This window comes from Anneissia japonica, unplaced genomic scaffold, assembly GCF_011630105.1.
Source record: "Anneissia japonica isolate Jap-2015-1 unplaced genomic scaffold, ASM1163010v1 scaffold287980_len571666_cov165, whole genome shotgun sequence".
In the NCBI taxonomy this organism is placed as follows: domain Eukaryota; kingdom Metazoa; phylum Echinodermata; class Crinoidea; order Comatulida; family Comatulidae; genus Anneissia; species Anneissia japonica.
This window is the reverse complement of record NW_022720008.1, coordinates 440,972-458,555: the sequence shown is the minus strand read 5'-3', so window position 1 is coordinate 458,555 and position 17,584 is coordinate 440,972. Positions and strand designations below refer to the sequence as shown.

The following is a 17,584-nucleotide window of genomic DNA, read 5'->3' as shown; positions in this document are numbered from 1 at the left end:
CATGAGTTGGGCCTCTCCGGATCTCCTAGGCAGTGATGTATACGCCCACGCGCGATAATGCAGCAGTGGCTTGCAGGTCTCAACCCAGGGCCCTACCCATAAGATCAGCGATCAGCCCTAAGGAGGAGCCATAAATGAAGAAAAAGTTCGCATTTATAACGAGCATGCCCTGATTTATACAATAATGCATTCCGAGAATAGACACAAAGAAACAAACAACACACACAGACAGACACACAAAATAAAAGTGGGCGTAACGGGTACAAAATAATGCAAGTATTACTATAATTGCATTATTTTGTACCCGTTACGCCCACTTTTATTTTATACTTCTAATACCTAGTAAGTCGTTCTATTTCATTTTCAGTAAGTAATTGTACCAATTTTGTCAGAGTAAAAATTCAAGTGAGTAAAACAGCGCACTACAAGGTATCGTTTGGATTCTATGCAATTTAATAACAACCAAACTAATCCTCGAAAGAAATAAGCCTAAAATGCCTATAGAGATTCTGGCCAGGCTTATCAATAGACAGCAACTTGAATGCCATTATTAATAAGTAGGCCTAGAACCTTGAAAAGGTATCAAATTCCACAAAATTGCTTATAGATAGCAGTATATTTTGTTGCATTTGTCTTTACTATACTTCATTTTTCATAGCGGTCTGCCCTCATTGTAAACGCATCTGGTTGACTCGCTCAGACCCGCCTATTGATTCAACAACTCCATGAGGTCTGCATCAAGACAAGAAGGCGCTATAAGGACTTTATAAAAGTACTGAGCTGGCTGATCATGAGAGGGTATGTTTATTCTTTATTGAATATGAAACACTGCCTTAAACCTTGTGTACTTAATCCACTATGGATCACCATAGTAACACCGACGGAAGCAGTGACGCGTGCAATCTTTACACTTGTACTAGTAGAGGCTAATCCATGTAGCAGCCATTGAGCAGGAACTGAAGTATTGAACGGATATATATTAATAACGGGTTTATATAATAACTCAGCAAGTGTAGGCTTACTTGGCTTAAAAAATATTTAATTATGAGAATGTGTTCTTAAATTACTTTAGAGGGCATTAAGCACCAGCATTATTCATCCAGTTTAGCAGAGTTCTACTGTATTGTATTTACTGTACTGTACTGTCTCTCATGCAGTGTTGTGTTTTATAGATAATACTTGCGTGCGTTTAACGTCAAAACCGACGAAGTGATTTATTTACCATGGGCTCTGGAGCAAGTAAGTCAAAAATTGCATCCTTGCCTGACAAAAGTATTGAAAAGAAGGAGGTAGACACTCGGTGTGGAGACCCGGAATATAATGATAATAATTTGAACGAACTTGGGTCCAGTACAGAAATGCAGATTTCTAAGTCACCGACATGTATGGATGACATAAAACACTACTACTCCATCCGACATCGCTTCCTTGATTATCCGGACATCAAAAACGTTGTCGTGCCTCGATTAACGAAGTTAGTGAGAGAAGCAAAGATAAGTTGTCTTAGAAGTCTAACAATTCAGAATAAATACGGTAAACAGTTGCAAGAAATTGTCAATATTATTAATTATGAAACAGATGCAAACGGGTATCCTTTGGACAAGAAAGAAGAACGACCTGCTGTCCTTAGGTCAAAACAAAACAAAACAAACAAACAAACAAACAAAAAAATAAATAAATAAAAAAAATCAACATTGGTTATGAAAATTATAATGCACCAAAATTTACAAACAGCTTTATAGCTTTATAAAACAGTACTAATTTAAAACAAAATTCGCAAATATATATGCATCAAACTCAAGTACATATATATATATTCACATATACTGTATACACATATTAGGCTCTATAAACTGTACAGGTATTATATTGTTGTCAATACACGCAGCGTACTTCACCCAATGTAGATGCGGTAAAAATTAATCAAACAATCTGCCAGAAAACTGAGAAAGTTAAAAAAAACAATCAAAATTGGTTATGAAAATTATAATTCACCCTGATGAATGAAATACTGAGGAGTTTCGCACAATATAATAAGACAAAACAATCAATATTAAACAAAAGACCCGGTGACCAGGCATAACAACAAATTACTACTCAAAACTATCGATCAATTTGTACTATCTTGACTCGCCATACATCGTTCTATGGAACGCCTTTAGTATCTTGTACTAGTTCTGTCCAAACATAATGAAGATTGCGAATAATCTAATGACGATTACACATAATAGGAAAATTGTACAGAACCGAAGATACTAACGGCGTTCCATATCCTTGTACGCCTCAATCCCGATGGATGTGCAAGCTGAATCTTTTCACATTTTAATGTAATACATGTTTTTCTAGATTGAAACAGCATTGATCAAATATAGGTTGAGTGCACCTAAAACATGTTTACAATGAAATCTTTGTTATTTTTTAAATTTTATATTGTTCCTCTTTGTTTACAATATACTGAACCAGCTTTTATGTCATGTCTTGTACTATTTTGCACATTATTTTGTTCTTATTAGGAAGGAAAGTTTGAGTTTCATTTGTTTTGTTTGTAGTATGGGGTATGGGGTAAGAGCAGTTATAAATAAAAATAATATATTTATAAAATTATAATGTTTACATTTTCTTTTAGAAAACATCAGAGAGATCGATTCTGATTACATCAATTATAATAGTAGATCATTGCGCAATGCACGGCGCCATTGATTTGGTCCTCAAATCCAAACTTGGCACAATTATTCACCCGTATTCACGTTGTACAGACAAAACGATACAAGTCCATGCCATCGTTTGCCTCTGTCAGTTGCAGTCTGAGGACGGTAAAGATATGTTTCTGCAGGATGAAATTTTGGTGCTAACCCTGACCGACGCCATCCGACATGCGCTAAACTCTCCAGACCACTGCTATGCAGAGGTACAGTTGTCATTTTTGCTGAAGGGTTTGGCACAACTTGCTAGCAAAGACACGAATCATTCCATACTATTGTCAAATGGTGTCATTGATTTGTTGAAGTCCGTCGTCAGAGTTGGTGACGTGAAGGAAAGTAATATCTGCATGAATGCGTTCTGGTTACTGAGTTTTGATCCTTCTGCAAAGCAGCTCATGAGAGATGACTCGGAGTTGATGGATATGTTGGATACTCAATCGAAATGTGACATGCAAAACACTAGAAATGCAGCAGACGCCGTCATAAAACAAGTAGAAGAGATAGGTAAGTAATTAGGTAATGGACTGGATTTACTGTAGGCCTACACCACTGACATGTTGAGAGAGAATTCCGTAAGGAAATAAAAGAATATTTAGATTGGTCTTCAGTACTTTTATTGGTAAACTTTCTAATTATAGATAAAATTGCAAGAAACCAACGGTTTGGTAATAACATATAAACTAATGCAACTGAGTAATTATGTTCTCGTGTCATTTGTTAATACCATACTTTACAGACGCCTCACAAGTAATTGGAGGCAACGATGAATCTAATGAAGAAACAACTGACGAGCAAGAGCTTATCAAAACTGAGCAGGAAACTCCAAAGAAACGGAAACACGTCATGATCAGCTACCAATGGGATACGCAAGAAATTTTGCTGCGAGTTCGAGACAAACTAAAAGAATGTGGCTACGAATTGTGGATGGATGTTGACAATATAGGAGGATCGACACTGCAAGCAATGGCAGAGGCCGTGGAGGAGTCAGCCGTCGTATTGGTGTGTTACTCACACAGATATAAAAGCAGTCCAAACGCAAGAACAGGTAACGTCTACATCTTATGGTAGTGTTATTTAACTAAATGTTTGGTTGTATATTATATATGCAAAGATCTCTTTTCTGGGTAGTTGAAGACGTAATGTGCATAAAAGTAATTTGACACATGTATCAACGTTTGAACCCCGAACTACAACCACTGGGCAGTAGCGTATCTGGAGAGGGTGGGCGCACTTTCCCAGAAAAAAATTGCACTGGCATCTCGCTCTACTTAAAAACCGCCTTATATATATTCTTTATTCCTTCAACTCCTCTTTTCACTATTCAATCGCCCTCTAACTATAATCCCTTCCCCATGTCAATTAATAAATTAAAGATGAGAATTAACTATTATTGGCCATCCTATTTTGTGCTCATTCTTCCTACAGAGGCTGAATATGCATTTCAACTTCGTCGAGACATCATACCACTTAAGATGGAAAAGGGCTACCAGGCAGACGGTTGGCTCGGCGCCATTATCGGCACAAAACTCTACATTGATGTGGATCCTGAAGGCAACGGTTTTGATACCTCAATGAAGGCGCTGATCAAGGAACTAGGAGATCGAGGTATAAAGCAAGATGCTGACGTAACTGGTGCCGTTGCGCCCAAGACGGAGATTGTAACTCGCACGTCGGTAAATGCTGTCACACAGTGGACTCGACTTGACGTCATTCAATGGGCGAAGCAAAACAGTATTAAGAGGTAAATGTATGAAGATATTAGCCTTTAAGCCATTTCGTAGTTTGAACTGTGCATGCCCTTGTCAAGGTCATCGACACAAACAGGCACGCAACATAAGTTTATGTTGATTGACCCTGGGTACGTGCATGCTCAGTTCGAACTACGAACTGGCTTATTGAAATCATGAAGAAAAAATATGTTTTCTCCATGTTATAATAAACTAAAGTGTTTTCACATTTGATAAAAAAAAATTTAAACAAAGAACAAATAAAACATTTCATATTGATCCGCTATTGTCTGTAGTGAATATCCTATGGGCATTTTGACCTTGTGCAAACATCTTATGAAATGACAAAAAAAAACACATTTCAACAATACAATTTTAACTTCAATGTGTGTGTTTTGTTTATTCTTTACAGTCGAAAGGTGGCTAATATGACTGGGGAAGATTTGTTGTTTCTACAAAATCTCAGAAAAGAAGTAAGCAATAACAACAATCTTGTGGAAAAATCATTAAACAAATCTTAAAAACTCTCTAATTGTTGAATCATAATATTAACATGTATTTAGCTTAACACAAACTATGGCCATAACGTCGAAATTCAGATCAAAATGGGTTTAAAACCTCCGTTCTTTAGCAATATATTTACAGTTATCATTCCTCGGATTGTTATTGTTTTCTAACATATACTTAAAACACTATGTAGTCTTTCGGTGAATCTGAATATTCGTAATATGGTTGTTTTCCCACAGGCACCAGAATATTTTTTCGGCACTTTAGAGAGGAAACTTGGAATAAGGAGTCTTAACCAAATTCGAATAATGTCAACCGCACTGAAAAACCTATGAAGGATATATAATCTAGATATCTGGCCGTGTTTGTCAGACACTAGCAGATACAGTAAATAGACACAACCTATTATAAATATTTTCTTTGAAGTACAGTATAAGTGAAACGGTTTTGTTGTACTCATGTAAGGTTGCCAAGAAATGTTATTGATTGCAGGAAATTAGTATAGCAGGGATCCCAGTTGGAAGAACTCATTTCCGGGTGAACTGTTCAAACGAGCATTTTTATTGCACATCTAATCTTGTTTTGCTGCTTATGATGACACCAATTCGATACTGATTTTCGTGAGACAAAATTATAACAAAGGGAGTACGAAAAAAAAACACCATCCAGATTTTATGAACTTACGGGAGATGGGTTATATTCACAGGTAAATTCTGTTCCGGCTGCGTGAGTGCGGTAGGCCGTCTTGATTTCCCGGCAGTCCCCGCAACTTGCGGGAGATTTGCGACCCCTGGGATAGAGTTTATGCAGATCGTTCTTGTTATATTTCTATAAATTTCTGTAGGGTTTTTGTATGTATGTTATATGGAGAGTTATGTCGAAATTATATGGATGATTCTTCAAATTGAACCATTTTTTTATGTTTAATATTTAATTTAAAAAAAATGATTACTAGTATAAATAATGCATTACGCCTATATTTCGCAATATCTATAGGTTTCATATTTTTATTGGTACGGATTTCCATCGTTAAAGGTGCTATTTGAGGTTAAGAAATATAATTTTGTATTTGACTGTAAACATGTTTGAGCGCTATATTAGGCCTGATGTATGTAAATTTATTTATGATGTATGTGCTCTCTTAAGTGAGATCTTTTTATCAGTATTCCAATACACTAAATTATATATTATATAAATTAAATGTGTTATTCTATTTCTAGCATTTTTGTAGGCTAATGCCGACCATGTTGTTTATGTAGATTGCCACCAAGTGCATCTATTTTTCTATGTATAACATGGAAATAAAGTTGTTTTTTTTCTTGCCGTATGATAGAAACACTTCAATTATTGAACTTCATTAACACTCAACAAAAAAAAATTCTCAGACTCGAGATCATTGCTACACTAAAGAATGATATAATTAACTTCTATTTACATTCGGGCAACTGCAGATAGACCTGCTACAGCTATCTGATAAATAACTTAACATTTCACGATTTTCCCCGACGACGAAAAAGTTAACATTCTCCGGCAGTATTTTCCTCGCAAGAATCAACAAAATAGTGCAGCCCTTGCTGTGGAGATTGTCGACTGTTTTGTGGTAGGAGACAGGCAGCACCCCGCTCCCCACCCCGACTTCTCCCCAGTCGAGGAGAAAAAGCACAATTCGAAAAAAAAAAAATTATATTTATTTCCAACATATTAGCTACTCTAAAATCCTCTGAAACCCCTAAATTGTCAAAATTTCCCCCCTGGACCACTTTTGAAAGCCTTTTAATCGAAGCTCGACCACGCCTACTTTGCTTTCGTGGGGAAATATGACCCCCCCCGGGGGAATTTTGAAAGTAACTTATAGTATATTTATCTCTTTGCACCTACTAAATCTCCGATTGATGACTTGACCTTCGGATAAACCTTATATTTCTTTCTAACTTTTTATTCATGAGAAACAATTATTTAAATATAAAGTTCAGTTTACAGCGACTATGCGTGTACGTGCCTTTTCTTCGAAGTGCAACTTCTGATGAACAAAACATAATTGGTTTCTATTAGTGAATAATTCATTCACTTTATTTATTACCAAACAATTGAATTTAAATAGTTCATAGGCCTAATCCATAATAGGACTCCACATTATTTCGTGAAGTACAACTTCAGTTTGGTTTCACTACACTCCTGCACGATAATTACGTCTACTTTTACTACACGTGTAGAAAGATTCCACAATACCGGTACGCGTTTTCGTAATTGGTGAATCCACTAACTCTGAATTTTATGCCTCAACACACGGAACACGCCAGCGGCTCTAGTCATTTGTAAATATACAATTCTTGAAAATATAAACAAACAAATGCTTAACCCCGTACTATAAATACCTTTAGTTTCCTATAAACATACCATGCAGCCACATTGAAACGCTTGCACAGCCATGTTTCATCTCGTTAATAGATCTGTAGGACCACAACGATTTCTAAAAATTATTCTAATTACAGGCCTACCAGGACTATACCATACAGGCCTCAAAGATAAACAATCGGATTTCTGACTTACAATGAGGACTCTTCTTGTCGGAATTACGCAATTATGAAAAAAAAAATAAAATAAAAATTTAAAAAAATCAGGAACATGCAAGAAATCCAAATTGAACTTTCTATAGAACTGTAAAATATTCTGAGTTCCCCCCCCCCCCACAACCCCGCTTTTATTATTCTGTTGTTATTATACACTTTTTAATTGCCTGAACTTACATATGCGCTCAAACACTAGACGTTTTGTTGACTATTTTTCTCTCTTCTTCAAATCAGTTTCAATTTTCCATTTTCCCAAGTCATGCGGTTATGAGACACGCTGGTAGTGGATCCTTGATTGCGTGGATCTAATCAATGGGTAGCCAAGTGGCTCTCAACTCTGGTAGTTTAATTCATTACCGGAGAGTTTCAACAAGCTAAAGTAACTGTGATGATGCAGATAATCGTAATTTAGTACTGTATTTTCAAAATGTAAATTGCATCGATTTATAAACTGTTGTGGTACTTTCAGATAAAATCTTCATAATTTACATACATTCGTTGTTTGTTATAGCAATTCATGTGTATATATATATATATATATATATATATTTATATTTCCTTTAAATGGTCCCCCAATTACATATTTTGTTGATCATTTTGTTTATCATTTAATTTTCTACTCCCGATTCACTAGGTATTCAAGGATTGCGCCAGGATTTGCCCAACGAGGTGTGGGGGCTGATGTCTCCGACGACAGCAAAGTGGGTGTACTAACTCAAAATCTTTCGAAAGTGGCCAAAGGGAGAATCCCCCGAAAAATATGTCAATTTAAGGGCTTCAAAGCTATGTAATTGATATTAGTGTTTACTAATTTGTAGAAATACATATATATTTTTTTTCTGCTCGATGAATAGTTGTTTTTCTCGACAGAGGGTGATCTGGCCACACCCAACATCTCTGGAGCCACCCCTACATTACGATGAAGAGACGCAATAGGGCGTATAACATTGATGTGTTTCATGTGGGTGCGTCAACAACAACTGCTGTGTCCATACGTCCAAAATGTGTGACAAAAATGCCTCCAATCGAATTATATACAATATACAGCAAGTATATATGCATGGACCTATTAATAGGTGCATGATATACATAACTAGTAGTTGCTAGATTTTGTTTTACTGTTTACTTACCAACAGTAATGAACGCGGGAAAAACAGACAAAACATGGACCAAATTGGTAAGCTGTGTTTGGCGGTTTATTATTCGAACACAAACATACATACAATCACTTCAAATATACAGGTTAATATTTTATTACCTCAAATCTTTTAACATATTCCAAAGGAACAGCAAATTTAATATATATTATACAATGAATAGATATGTACCTGGACGGATAAAAATGGAATGGTTTAAGATCAAGGTGTTTTAATATTTAAGTTATTAGCATTCCTGTATTATTATTATTCAGCAAATATTACTTATATCGAAAATTGATAAATATATATATTATATATAATAATTAATTCATACAAACTAATATATTTATTTAGTAGTTTAGAAAATACCCATGAGTTAAAAACTCTACAGCAACGCCAATATAATTATAAATCAATGCTTAAGTTTTCTTTTTGCCTTCGAAAAGTCCAAATTTTTGGAAAAGCTTCAAAATGAAAATGGAATGGAGGAAATGTAACATGAATCAATTGGGCAACTATATTATTAGTAGATCTTTGGTTTCAATGAAAGTTGGGATTTTATGTCTCAAACTATACACACTCTTCCAATTAACAATATCAGAAACATGTAGTATTGAAATATATTAAATTTAAACAAGTTGCTTGAAAATCAAATACAACACAATGTATAGAATAGTAAATACATTTTTTCCTTATCTAGAATGTTTAGAAATACTTTCATGTTGCACTGGGAAGTATGAAAATATTATGAATAATAATGCAATTCAAACAGAATAGGTATTTAACACTGTACATAGTTTGCGCTATGAGGTGACACTGCTATGATATTGAATACTGATATTCACAGCAACCTGCGGCATTGCATACAACCAAAGAATATAAAACTGCAAGAGGTCTGACTCTCGGTGTTTTACTGAAACACAATCTGGAAAATACTACCACAAACTACAGAGTATCCTTCAAAAGAACATAAAAAGCGTTTGTATCGAAACGAGTGCTGTGTCTTTAGAATGCATGTTTGAGTTTTTTCAACCTCTACTCAAATTCTAACACGGCGCGCACTATCTTGTAGTAGTACTTTATTTTTTCATGCAAAATCAAGGCAGTTGGACTTCTTGAGATTCTATACTCTTTGATACAATTTTTCATCCTTTTTATATACAAAATTAATTACAATGTTATCAGAATTTCACAGAAAATCATATCAGATATTTCGAAACATTTCCCATTTATCATTAATCATCAAGTTGGCAAAGACTAGCTACTCCACGGTTTATCCAGTAAGCTTCGGATTTATTTGAGCTTAAATCTAAGTACATGACAAAGTTAGTTGAGTGACCAGTCGTTGACAGGGTTCCACGGCGAGCACTGGTTTTATAAATTGGACATTTGTAAACAGCCTGATCGGTGAATTTACTCTTTTCACCTGGTTTCAGCCAAATGATGGGCAACGTGTCGAAAAGTATTTTAGGATACGACTCGTTGAGGCATCGAAGTTCACGATCCCAACGTGCTCCTTCCAGAAATAAACCCTATTTTCCAAAGACAAAAAGTTTTAAATGAGTTATACATATTTGTTATAGTCAGGAATGACAAAGTTGCAAGTTAATAATTTGATAAATAAATGATAGTTATCTGGCCTGAAATTATAACGTTTTAATATTTAGACTGAAATATTTTTATTAATTAATAATATAATTATTCTAAAAAAATATTTAGCGAATTTGTACAGGTTTTGCAAGAAACTTTGGGGAATAGGAAATTGTAATATATTAGTAGTAAAATCTAAATATTTATATTGTACCTTAACAAATGCACCATCTTCTGGTTTCTTTGGTTCCGTATCCTCTTCGTGGGTTGTAACCTCAAATTGGAAGCCAAGATGATCAATGGGAATAGTGTACTTTCTTGCAAAGTTTTGACTTACACCTACCAGACAAAATTAATAGGAATATTAGTCGTGATTTACAGATTTCAAAAGTACAGTAGTATCTTGCAAGTGACATCAAGTCAATGTCTGCCAAATCTCTTGTAAAAGATGGCTATTTAGACCAGTAAGGTTACAGTAAGTACGAAGCTTTCGATTTGTGATAACATAGATCGTAGAAAGTGATTTACTAAGGTGTGTTAGTAGCAGGAAGTAGTATTTGTTGTTATACTAATAATGTTGAGTGTTTTTGATCTGTTCAATCAAGTTTCATCATTCATAACAGTCTTTTAGCAGCTTCAATATAACAATTGATATTATAGTTCAACTTGACCTGAACTACAAACATTATGTTGTTTACATTACAGTATTCATTATTATTAATTAACTGGCTTTGAAGTGGAGCCTTACTTACCAGTCAAGAAAGACTGTGTAAAATAGAATCCAGACAACCAGAATACCTCTGGGGTTCCATTGTCAATCCAATCTTGTAAGAATTTCAACCTAGTATGATAAAAGAAAATCAATACTTAGCAGTATTTTTACACAGTGAAGTTATGTGTTGTTCTCAAAGCAGATTTTTTGGGTTGCAGTAGAACTGATGCTTATCTTGCAACCCCTGATTGCTGGGTTCAAATCAACTGACACAGCAGGTTTGTTCACTTCTTAAAGCCTTTGCTACTGTTAAAGCACAGACCATTGATGATTAATGCTATTCCCATGTGTGGCCAATCTTAATTATTTCTATTGCCCGGTCCCTTCTACAGTTCTGGCATGGGCATCCTCATCTTTTGCCTCAGGGTTCTAACATAGAGCTTGATTTGTGATACTTGATGGTGATATTCAGTGCGTGTCCCAGATTCAATTCAACTTATGGTCTAGAATATCATTTTCAAGTGGCCTTTGATTAATTTGATCCCAAAGTTCTGTATTACTAACTCTGTCCTGCTACTTAATGTGAAAGATCCTTTACAGCCATATGTTTATACACCTCTTTAGCTTCTTCATATTTATCATTTTAGGTTTGTCTACTCTGATGTAAAATCTACTCCATTCCCTAAGCTACTTATAGAGAGTGTATCATTCCACAATACACTTTCTATAGTTGTGTAAAAAAATTAATAAAAGAATAATAAGATTACTGCAATGATCTTACCTCTGCAGCAAGTCAGTGACATAGCTTCCCATAGGCTTAAGGGAAGGGTATGACTTAGCAGCCCACATTGCTGGTACTTTACCAACAAGCATACTGTTAAAGACATCCTCCAACTCAGCAGACATCACCACAAGTCCTTTGATGGCTTTCTTCATGTTCTGGAGACTGACACGGACAACTGATGTCAGCCGGTTGAATCTGATCAGTTCCTGACGCAAGACTGTGTTCATTGATTCATTGTACATCACTGGATACTTCTCTATAACCTGAAAAATAACATCCTCATGTAAAACTTTTGTATTTCCAAACATTTTGAGGTATGGACTGCCATAAGTGAATTTTCTCACTATCTTTATTATTATTATTTTTTTTACAAAATGGTTTTCTACTTAAATATATAATAAGACATTGGCTATGTTCTCACACGGCAACTAACGGTTAGCAGGATCCGGATCCTGCTAACCGTTAGCTTCCGTGCGTCCATACGAGATAATCCCGATCCGGATACCAAGAATATGATGATTGAATAAGCCAATAAGAAACTGGAAATTGTAAACATGTACGTGTGATTGGTTGATGATAGAAACGCGCTCAACATGCTAACCGATAGCGCTTGCTAACTCTTAGCGGTATCTGGATACTGCTAACGGTTAGCGCTAACCGATTGGGCGTTCTCACTCAGGTGCTAACGGTTAGCGCTAACAGTTAGCTCCCGATCCGGATACTAGGGCTCTCGTGAGAACCAGGCTATAGATACACAAAAGGACAGGTCGGCTGTGACTGACAAGTTTAATAAGGCAGAGCACATCGTGTTATAGTACAATGCATGTGTAGTGAATAGACAATGAAGGATGGAGTTATAAAGGACAATGGCAACTAAACTTACTGCTTCAATATTGAAGTCTGCTGGCAGCTTAGAGAGAATGTCGCTCGCAAGATCTTGAATAACCTCTTGTGGGGACTTCCCAGCCCCTCCTGTCTGACGTGGCAATGTCAACAGAATGCTATCAAACAACTAAAGAAAAAATAGAACAAGAAGAATTAAAAACAAATAATCAATAATTAAAATAGTACTTTTTCCTTTCTCTTACGTTTTGTAACAAATCTACCCTAAATTGTCTTATATGCGGTGAATAATGTAAATTCTCATTAAAAAACAACACCTTAAACATTAGATAGACCAACTCATTTATCATTGTTTTGTTTTTCTTTATTTTGCTTTTTTTGTTTAGTTTAGCTTTTAAGGGTCACACATGTAGATCAATGCTTGTGGTGGGATACCATTTTTCACTTATAATAAAAAAGTGATATGTAATATGTATATTTACTTGTAACATTTGTGGAATAAAGAATTGCATTGAACTGGATAACTGAATTGAATAAAATAGAAACATCCAACTTTCCCAACATGTCATTGGTTGTGTTGTATTATTTTGAATAAATTCCGGTACTACCTGCTGTGTTTCTTGGTTGTCTTTTGTGATGTCAGCATTCTCATGGAGTCCGAAGACTTCTGGATGAGGAATGGATGGCAAGCTGCGAATGTACTCCAGGTAACTGTTGTAATCTCCATGATCTGGTGCATAGTATTCCCCACTATCCGAAAACCTGCAGTAATTAAGTTCATAGATAGATATAAAAAAAAATACAAAAACAAACTAAAATATGTATTTCATATAGACTATAAAAATATTACAAAAGTAATTTATAGAGGGAACAAAGACAACTAACTTACGGATACTTTGCCTGGTCAAGAATTTCATGGCTGTAGAATTTGCTTAGAAGGGCAATCAACAGACGTCGATCCTTATCATCAGTAACACGCCCTCCATAATTACACTCGCCAGTGAGGTACATCAGGGCATCAAAAGGAGTCACATCATAATCATTCAGGAACATCTAAATAATCAAGTTTGGAAATATTAAAAGGATAATGTTTTACTCTTGAAAATTAACATGTGTGCCAGATCCAAAATATATTTATGTAATAGAATAAAACTCTGTGCATCTCTTTAATGCCTCTAATTAAATTTCTTTTAAAAAGAATATCAGTTTCACATAGTGCATTATGAACACATACTAGGGTCTTTTTGGAAGTATTTCATAATTTTACAGCTAATAAGTGGGCAAGACTATTGGGTGAGCAGTATAAGGCAGGAGCACCGCAAACTAAAATTTTAACATCAGCACTGATTCAAGATCCTCCTTAATCGGTTCTTTTTGGATAAGGACATAAAAATCAGAGGTCTTGTGTACACAAAAACAAGATATACTTACCTGGATAAACCAACTAATTGTCTTTATTCCCAAAAATTGAACACCCCTTTCGAATAAAATAGAGCAGTCCAAGCCAGGGTGTCACATACAAACTGTCTCCCTAAACAAGTCCTCATTCCCTATTCTTACTGGGTCGGACTGTTCTATTCTATTCAAAGGGGTGATCTGTTTCGAAAACAGACAATTTAATAGTCAATATACAGGTAAGTATTCATGAAATAGACTTACCTTTACTATTTCTTCCCAGTATTTTAGCCTACTAGATAACAGTGCACACAATATTACATAATTTTATTTTTGTTCATTTATGTCATTCAATTGTATTGCTTTCACTGATGTAATAAAAAAAGATTAATTTTCGTACCTGAATTTGAGTCATGCTGATCCTTAGATCTGATTCATTGAACTCGTATGGAATGTTCCAGCCAAGGGGGCCAAATTTACGCCTCTCCTGCACCAGCGCATGGAAGAAACACAAACCAAACAGCAACTTCTGCCAATTCTCTGGCTGTGAAGAGATAATAGCTATAAATATACAAACTGAATAACCTTATTGTAAATATAAAGTTTATCAGTGATGGGGAACACGTCGCAAAATATGGCCTGCTTTTTTGCTTTTCAGGTTAATGCGATACTATAGAAAACGCAACACCAAGACGTGCGCACAACAGATCGTTTTTAACAATGATCCGTTTGGACTGTCATCGACAATGCCTATTTTTAATAAGTCAATCAAAGTATATCTCATAGCCATAGACCTTTTTAGGCCCAGCCCAGCTCAAGGCTTCTTACTTATTCATCAACATTGTACAGCAAGATAATTTAGTTTGTTGCCTACTACCAATACAATATTCTTTGTAGTGTAAACAACAACTTTGTTTTAAACTTTTGCACATGACCCGCAATATACCAGCACGCTATAGCCAATTAGTACCTGCTCAAGGTTTGAAAAACAATGATGTCACAACCGACTCATAAATCTGATTAGTGAAGGATAATCATAATATTTGATTTACAATGAATGAAAATTTTCATTTTCCTTACTTTGTTGCAGCCTTGGAAGAAACTAGGGTCAGAGATGGGATCATTCAGGTAGGATCGAAGCAAGTTGGCTCTTAAGCCTTTAGGTGGTTCATTGGTCATCTTAACACCTGTAATAAAGAGTGATTGTTATAAAAACATCTGGTTTAATCCATTAACGTATCCTTAAATAATAACAAATAATAATAACAGGAACTTCATTTTGAGTTAGTCTCAGAGTGCTGCCTCTTCATTACCTGTTATCAGTAACTTTTAGATAAATGTGGCTATACTACTTTCACCATATAAGGCCAAATAAAAAAAATTATTGGGTTGGCCACGCCTGACCGACCCAAAATTTTATGAAATTCAGGGTCGCATTTTTGTTTTTTCTTTTTTTTAATACAAGGAACAACATTTTTTTTTATGAGCTAATAAGGCTGAAATATAGTCTCGGCTAGGCCAGGGGGCCGAGGCCTAGCCTATTTTAGTGCATGGTACACGATGCAAATCCAAAATTGTTGTATTATATGTGTATTTTCTACTTTTTAGGCGTAAACACATTTTTGGTTTAAAGAAAAAAAAGGTCTCCTACTGACCTACCCATTTTTTGGATTTCCCAAAATGTGGTCAACACAAAAATTTATTTTTTTGACCTAATAATGAAAAATAGAGTGAATGTTTTACAACTGTTTAATGTTAAAACAAACCGTTTTGTAAGATGGACACAGGGAAGCTCTCTGATGGATAACTGGTCAGCCAAAGTCGGAATGCTGTATTTGTGTTTTCAGGAATAATGACCTCCTCACAGATCTTCTCTAGCTTTGGCATCCAGCTAGTTGCCAGGTGACAATTCTGTAGAATTACCCAATTGCCTGTTTTCAATCCATCTTCTATCATCTTTGCGGCAATCGGTCCCTGTCCCTGTCCAAGAGAAATTGCCTGGATGCGATTCCCGACGTATCCTTTATCCGATGCAAACTTCATAAGCCCGGCCATAGGATCGGCACCAGGCGATAACACAAATATTAACGGCGCACAACAATTAGAGTCTGCGAAACTTCCAGCCAAATCAAACGTTGGCGGCTCTACATAAGACTGTCCAATGTTATCGATGACGTAGTCTTGTATGGCAGGTACAATCTTGTCAGGTCTGAGACAGCGCAAAACTATCATCCGTGATAGTCCAGACAAATCATTCCATTTTCCTGGATAACGTTCTTCATTGGGTGTCGCGGAATCATAAATCTTCTTCCATTCTGTTACATTATTCTGGAAATCTACAACAGAATACACAATAGACTATTTCTTTTTCCAATAATCATATTGAATATAGTGTTTACACAAAAATCAAAAGTTGCTAGTTAACAATTCTAGAAAATACAACTGTTTTGCTCCAAAGCTATATATTTTTTATATTTCAAATGTAGTATGTTTATAACATTAAGTTTTTTACATTTTTATAACACATACGAAGGCTTAATTATTTTAAAGACTTACCTTCTCGTAGTCCGTTGAGGTTGGTCAAATTATCTGCACGCACAATTTCTGACCATGATTTATCCGACAACCATTCTGGAGCGGGGTTAGGATATGGGTTGTCCAAAGCGACACCACCGGTTAGCAAGAAACGCCACTCTGTGTCATCGACCTTTCCTCTAATCAATTTCGAAAAAGAAAACAATGTTCTCAGTCATCTCAAAGGACATTTCTGGAGTGTCAATCAAACTTAACAACTGACCTATCAGAACAGTTCAAGAATATGCGCATGTTCTACAAACACACGTTTTCCCACAAACGCATGTGTTTGCGTATGTTTTTACACGGTTGTTTCGTGGGACCTTAGCAACAATATCCAAGGGGCGTGGCTAAGTGGAAAGTTCTATTCAACATAAGGTGTAGCAAAACTCATTTTTTGACAGAGGTTCGAAATTGTGAAAATTGAAGCAAAAAGCTGATGAATCAAACCTGTGAAAATAATTTTTCTTTTTCTTTGATAAACAAATACGGGACAGAGTTAAAAGCTATGATATCAGGGATAGCGATCTCAATCCTAATACAGGATTAATTTCCTGGAGTCCCAACTCATAAATGATTAACATTTTTAGAACAACTTTGAAGATGTATTACTAGAAAACTTTCTAGTTCATGGACAAAATGCTCTCCACAACATTTCATAAAATCCTGGAAAGTTACCCAGAGTTATGATATCAGCAGTGAACTCACCTGCCCTGCATGATACCAACACACAGTACCACCGAGAACAGCAGTTTATCTTTCTCAAACAACGACCGGCAGATATTACGATAAATACTGTCAGTGAAGTGATCATTCAGATTATCGATCCTGTCTTCCAATGATGAGGACTTCTTGCTGTTTTGTATCGACTGGAGGTAAAGGTTAATAAACCATGTCAGCGAGTACTGGTACATTGGTTCGATGTTGGCCAGCTCCGAGATGCAGAAAAACAGCGTTGAGGAATGCACTGCCACAGGCTTGTAACCATTCCTGGTTTCATCAATTTCTTTCTCAGTGGCAGAAGCAATTTCCTGAAATTGA

The 17,584-nt window shown here is 35.7% G+C and overlaps 2 protein-coding genes across 4 annotated transcripts in view; one reads left to right on the top strand and one right to left on the bottom strand.

Annotated features, from left to right (window-relative positions):
- Positions 1–683: 683 nt before the first annotated feature.
- LOC117111170 lies at positions 684–6,314 on the top strand. 2 transcript variants are annotated; one of them, XM_033254044.1, is made up of 6 exons: positions 684–798; positions 2,627–3,206; positions 3,439–3,747; positions 4,128–4,443; positions 4,842–4,902; positions 5,176–6,314. In XM_033254044.1, the coding sequence occupies exons 2-6, from the start codon at positions 2,684–2,686 to the stop codon at positions 5,269–5,271; spliced, it is 1,305 nt and encodes a 434-aa protein (XP_033109935.1). In that variant the 5' UTR covers positions 684–798; positions 2,627–2,683; the 3' UTR covers positions 5,272–6,314. The 2 variants fall into 2 exon arrangements, with proteins under 2 accessions (XP_033109935.1, XP_033109934.1); XM_033254043.1 differs by lacking the exon at positions 684–798 and having other exon boundaries at positions 1,639–3,206.
- A 2,370-nt stretch (positions 6,315–8,684) lies between these two features.
- The window catches only part of LOC117111172 (dynein heavy chain 3, axonemal-like), an 87,153-nt gene continuing 78,253 nt past the window's right edge, over positions 8,685–17,584 (bottom strand). Inside the window, exons 51-62 of one of the 2 annotated variants that reach the window (XM_033254047.1) lie at positions 17,252–17,574; positions 16,526–16,683; positions 15,736–16,305; positions 15,050–15,156; positions 14,370–14,513; positions 13,464–13,627; positions 13,183–13,336; positions 12,615–12,743; positions 11,729–11,994; positions 10,988–11,076; positions 10,450–10,574; positions 8,685–10,177 (exon numbers count right to left, since the gene is read on the bottom strand). In XM_033254047.1, coding sequence (XP_033109938.1) covers positions 9,881–10,177; positions 10,450–10,574; positions 10,988–11,076; positions 11,729–11,994; positions 12,615–12,743; positions 13,183–13,336; positions 13,464–13,627; positions 14,370–14,513; positions 15,050–15,156; positions 15,736–16,305; positions 16,526–16,683; positions 17,252–17,574 — 2,526 coding nt within the window. In that variant the 3' untranslated portion in view covers positions 8,685–9,880. The remainder of the gene's footprint in view (positions 10,178–10,449; positions 10,575–10,987; positions 11,077–11,728; positions 11,995–12,614; positions 12,744–13,182; positions 13,337–13,463; positions 13,628–14,369; positions 14,514–15,049; positions 15,157–15,735; positions 16,306–16,525; positions 16,684–17,251; positions 17,575–17,584) is intronic. The other variant, XM_033254048.1, reaches the window with a different exon arrangement.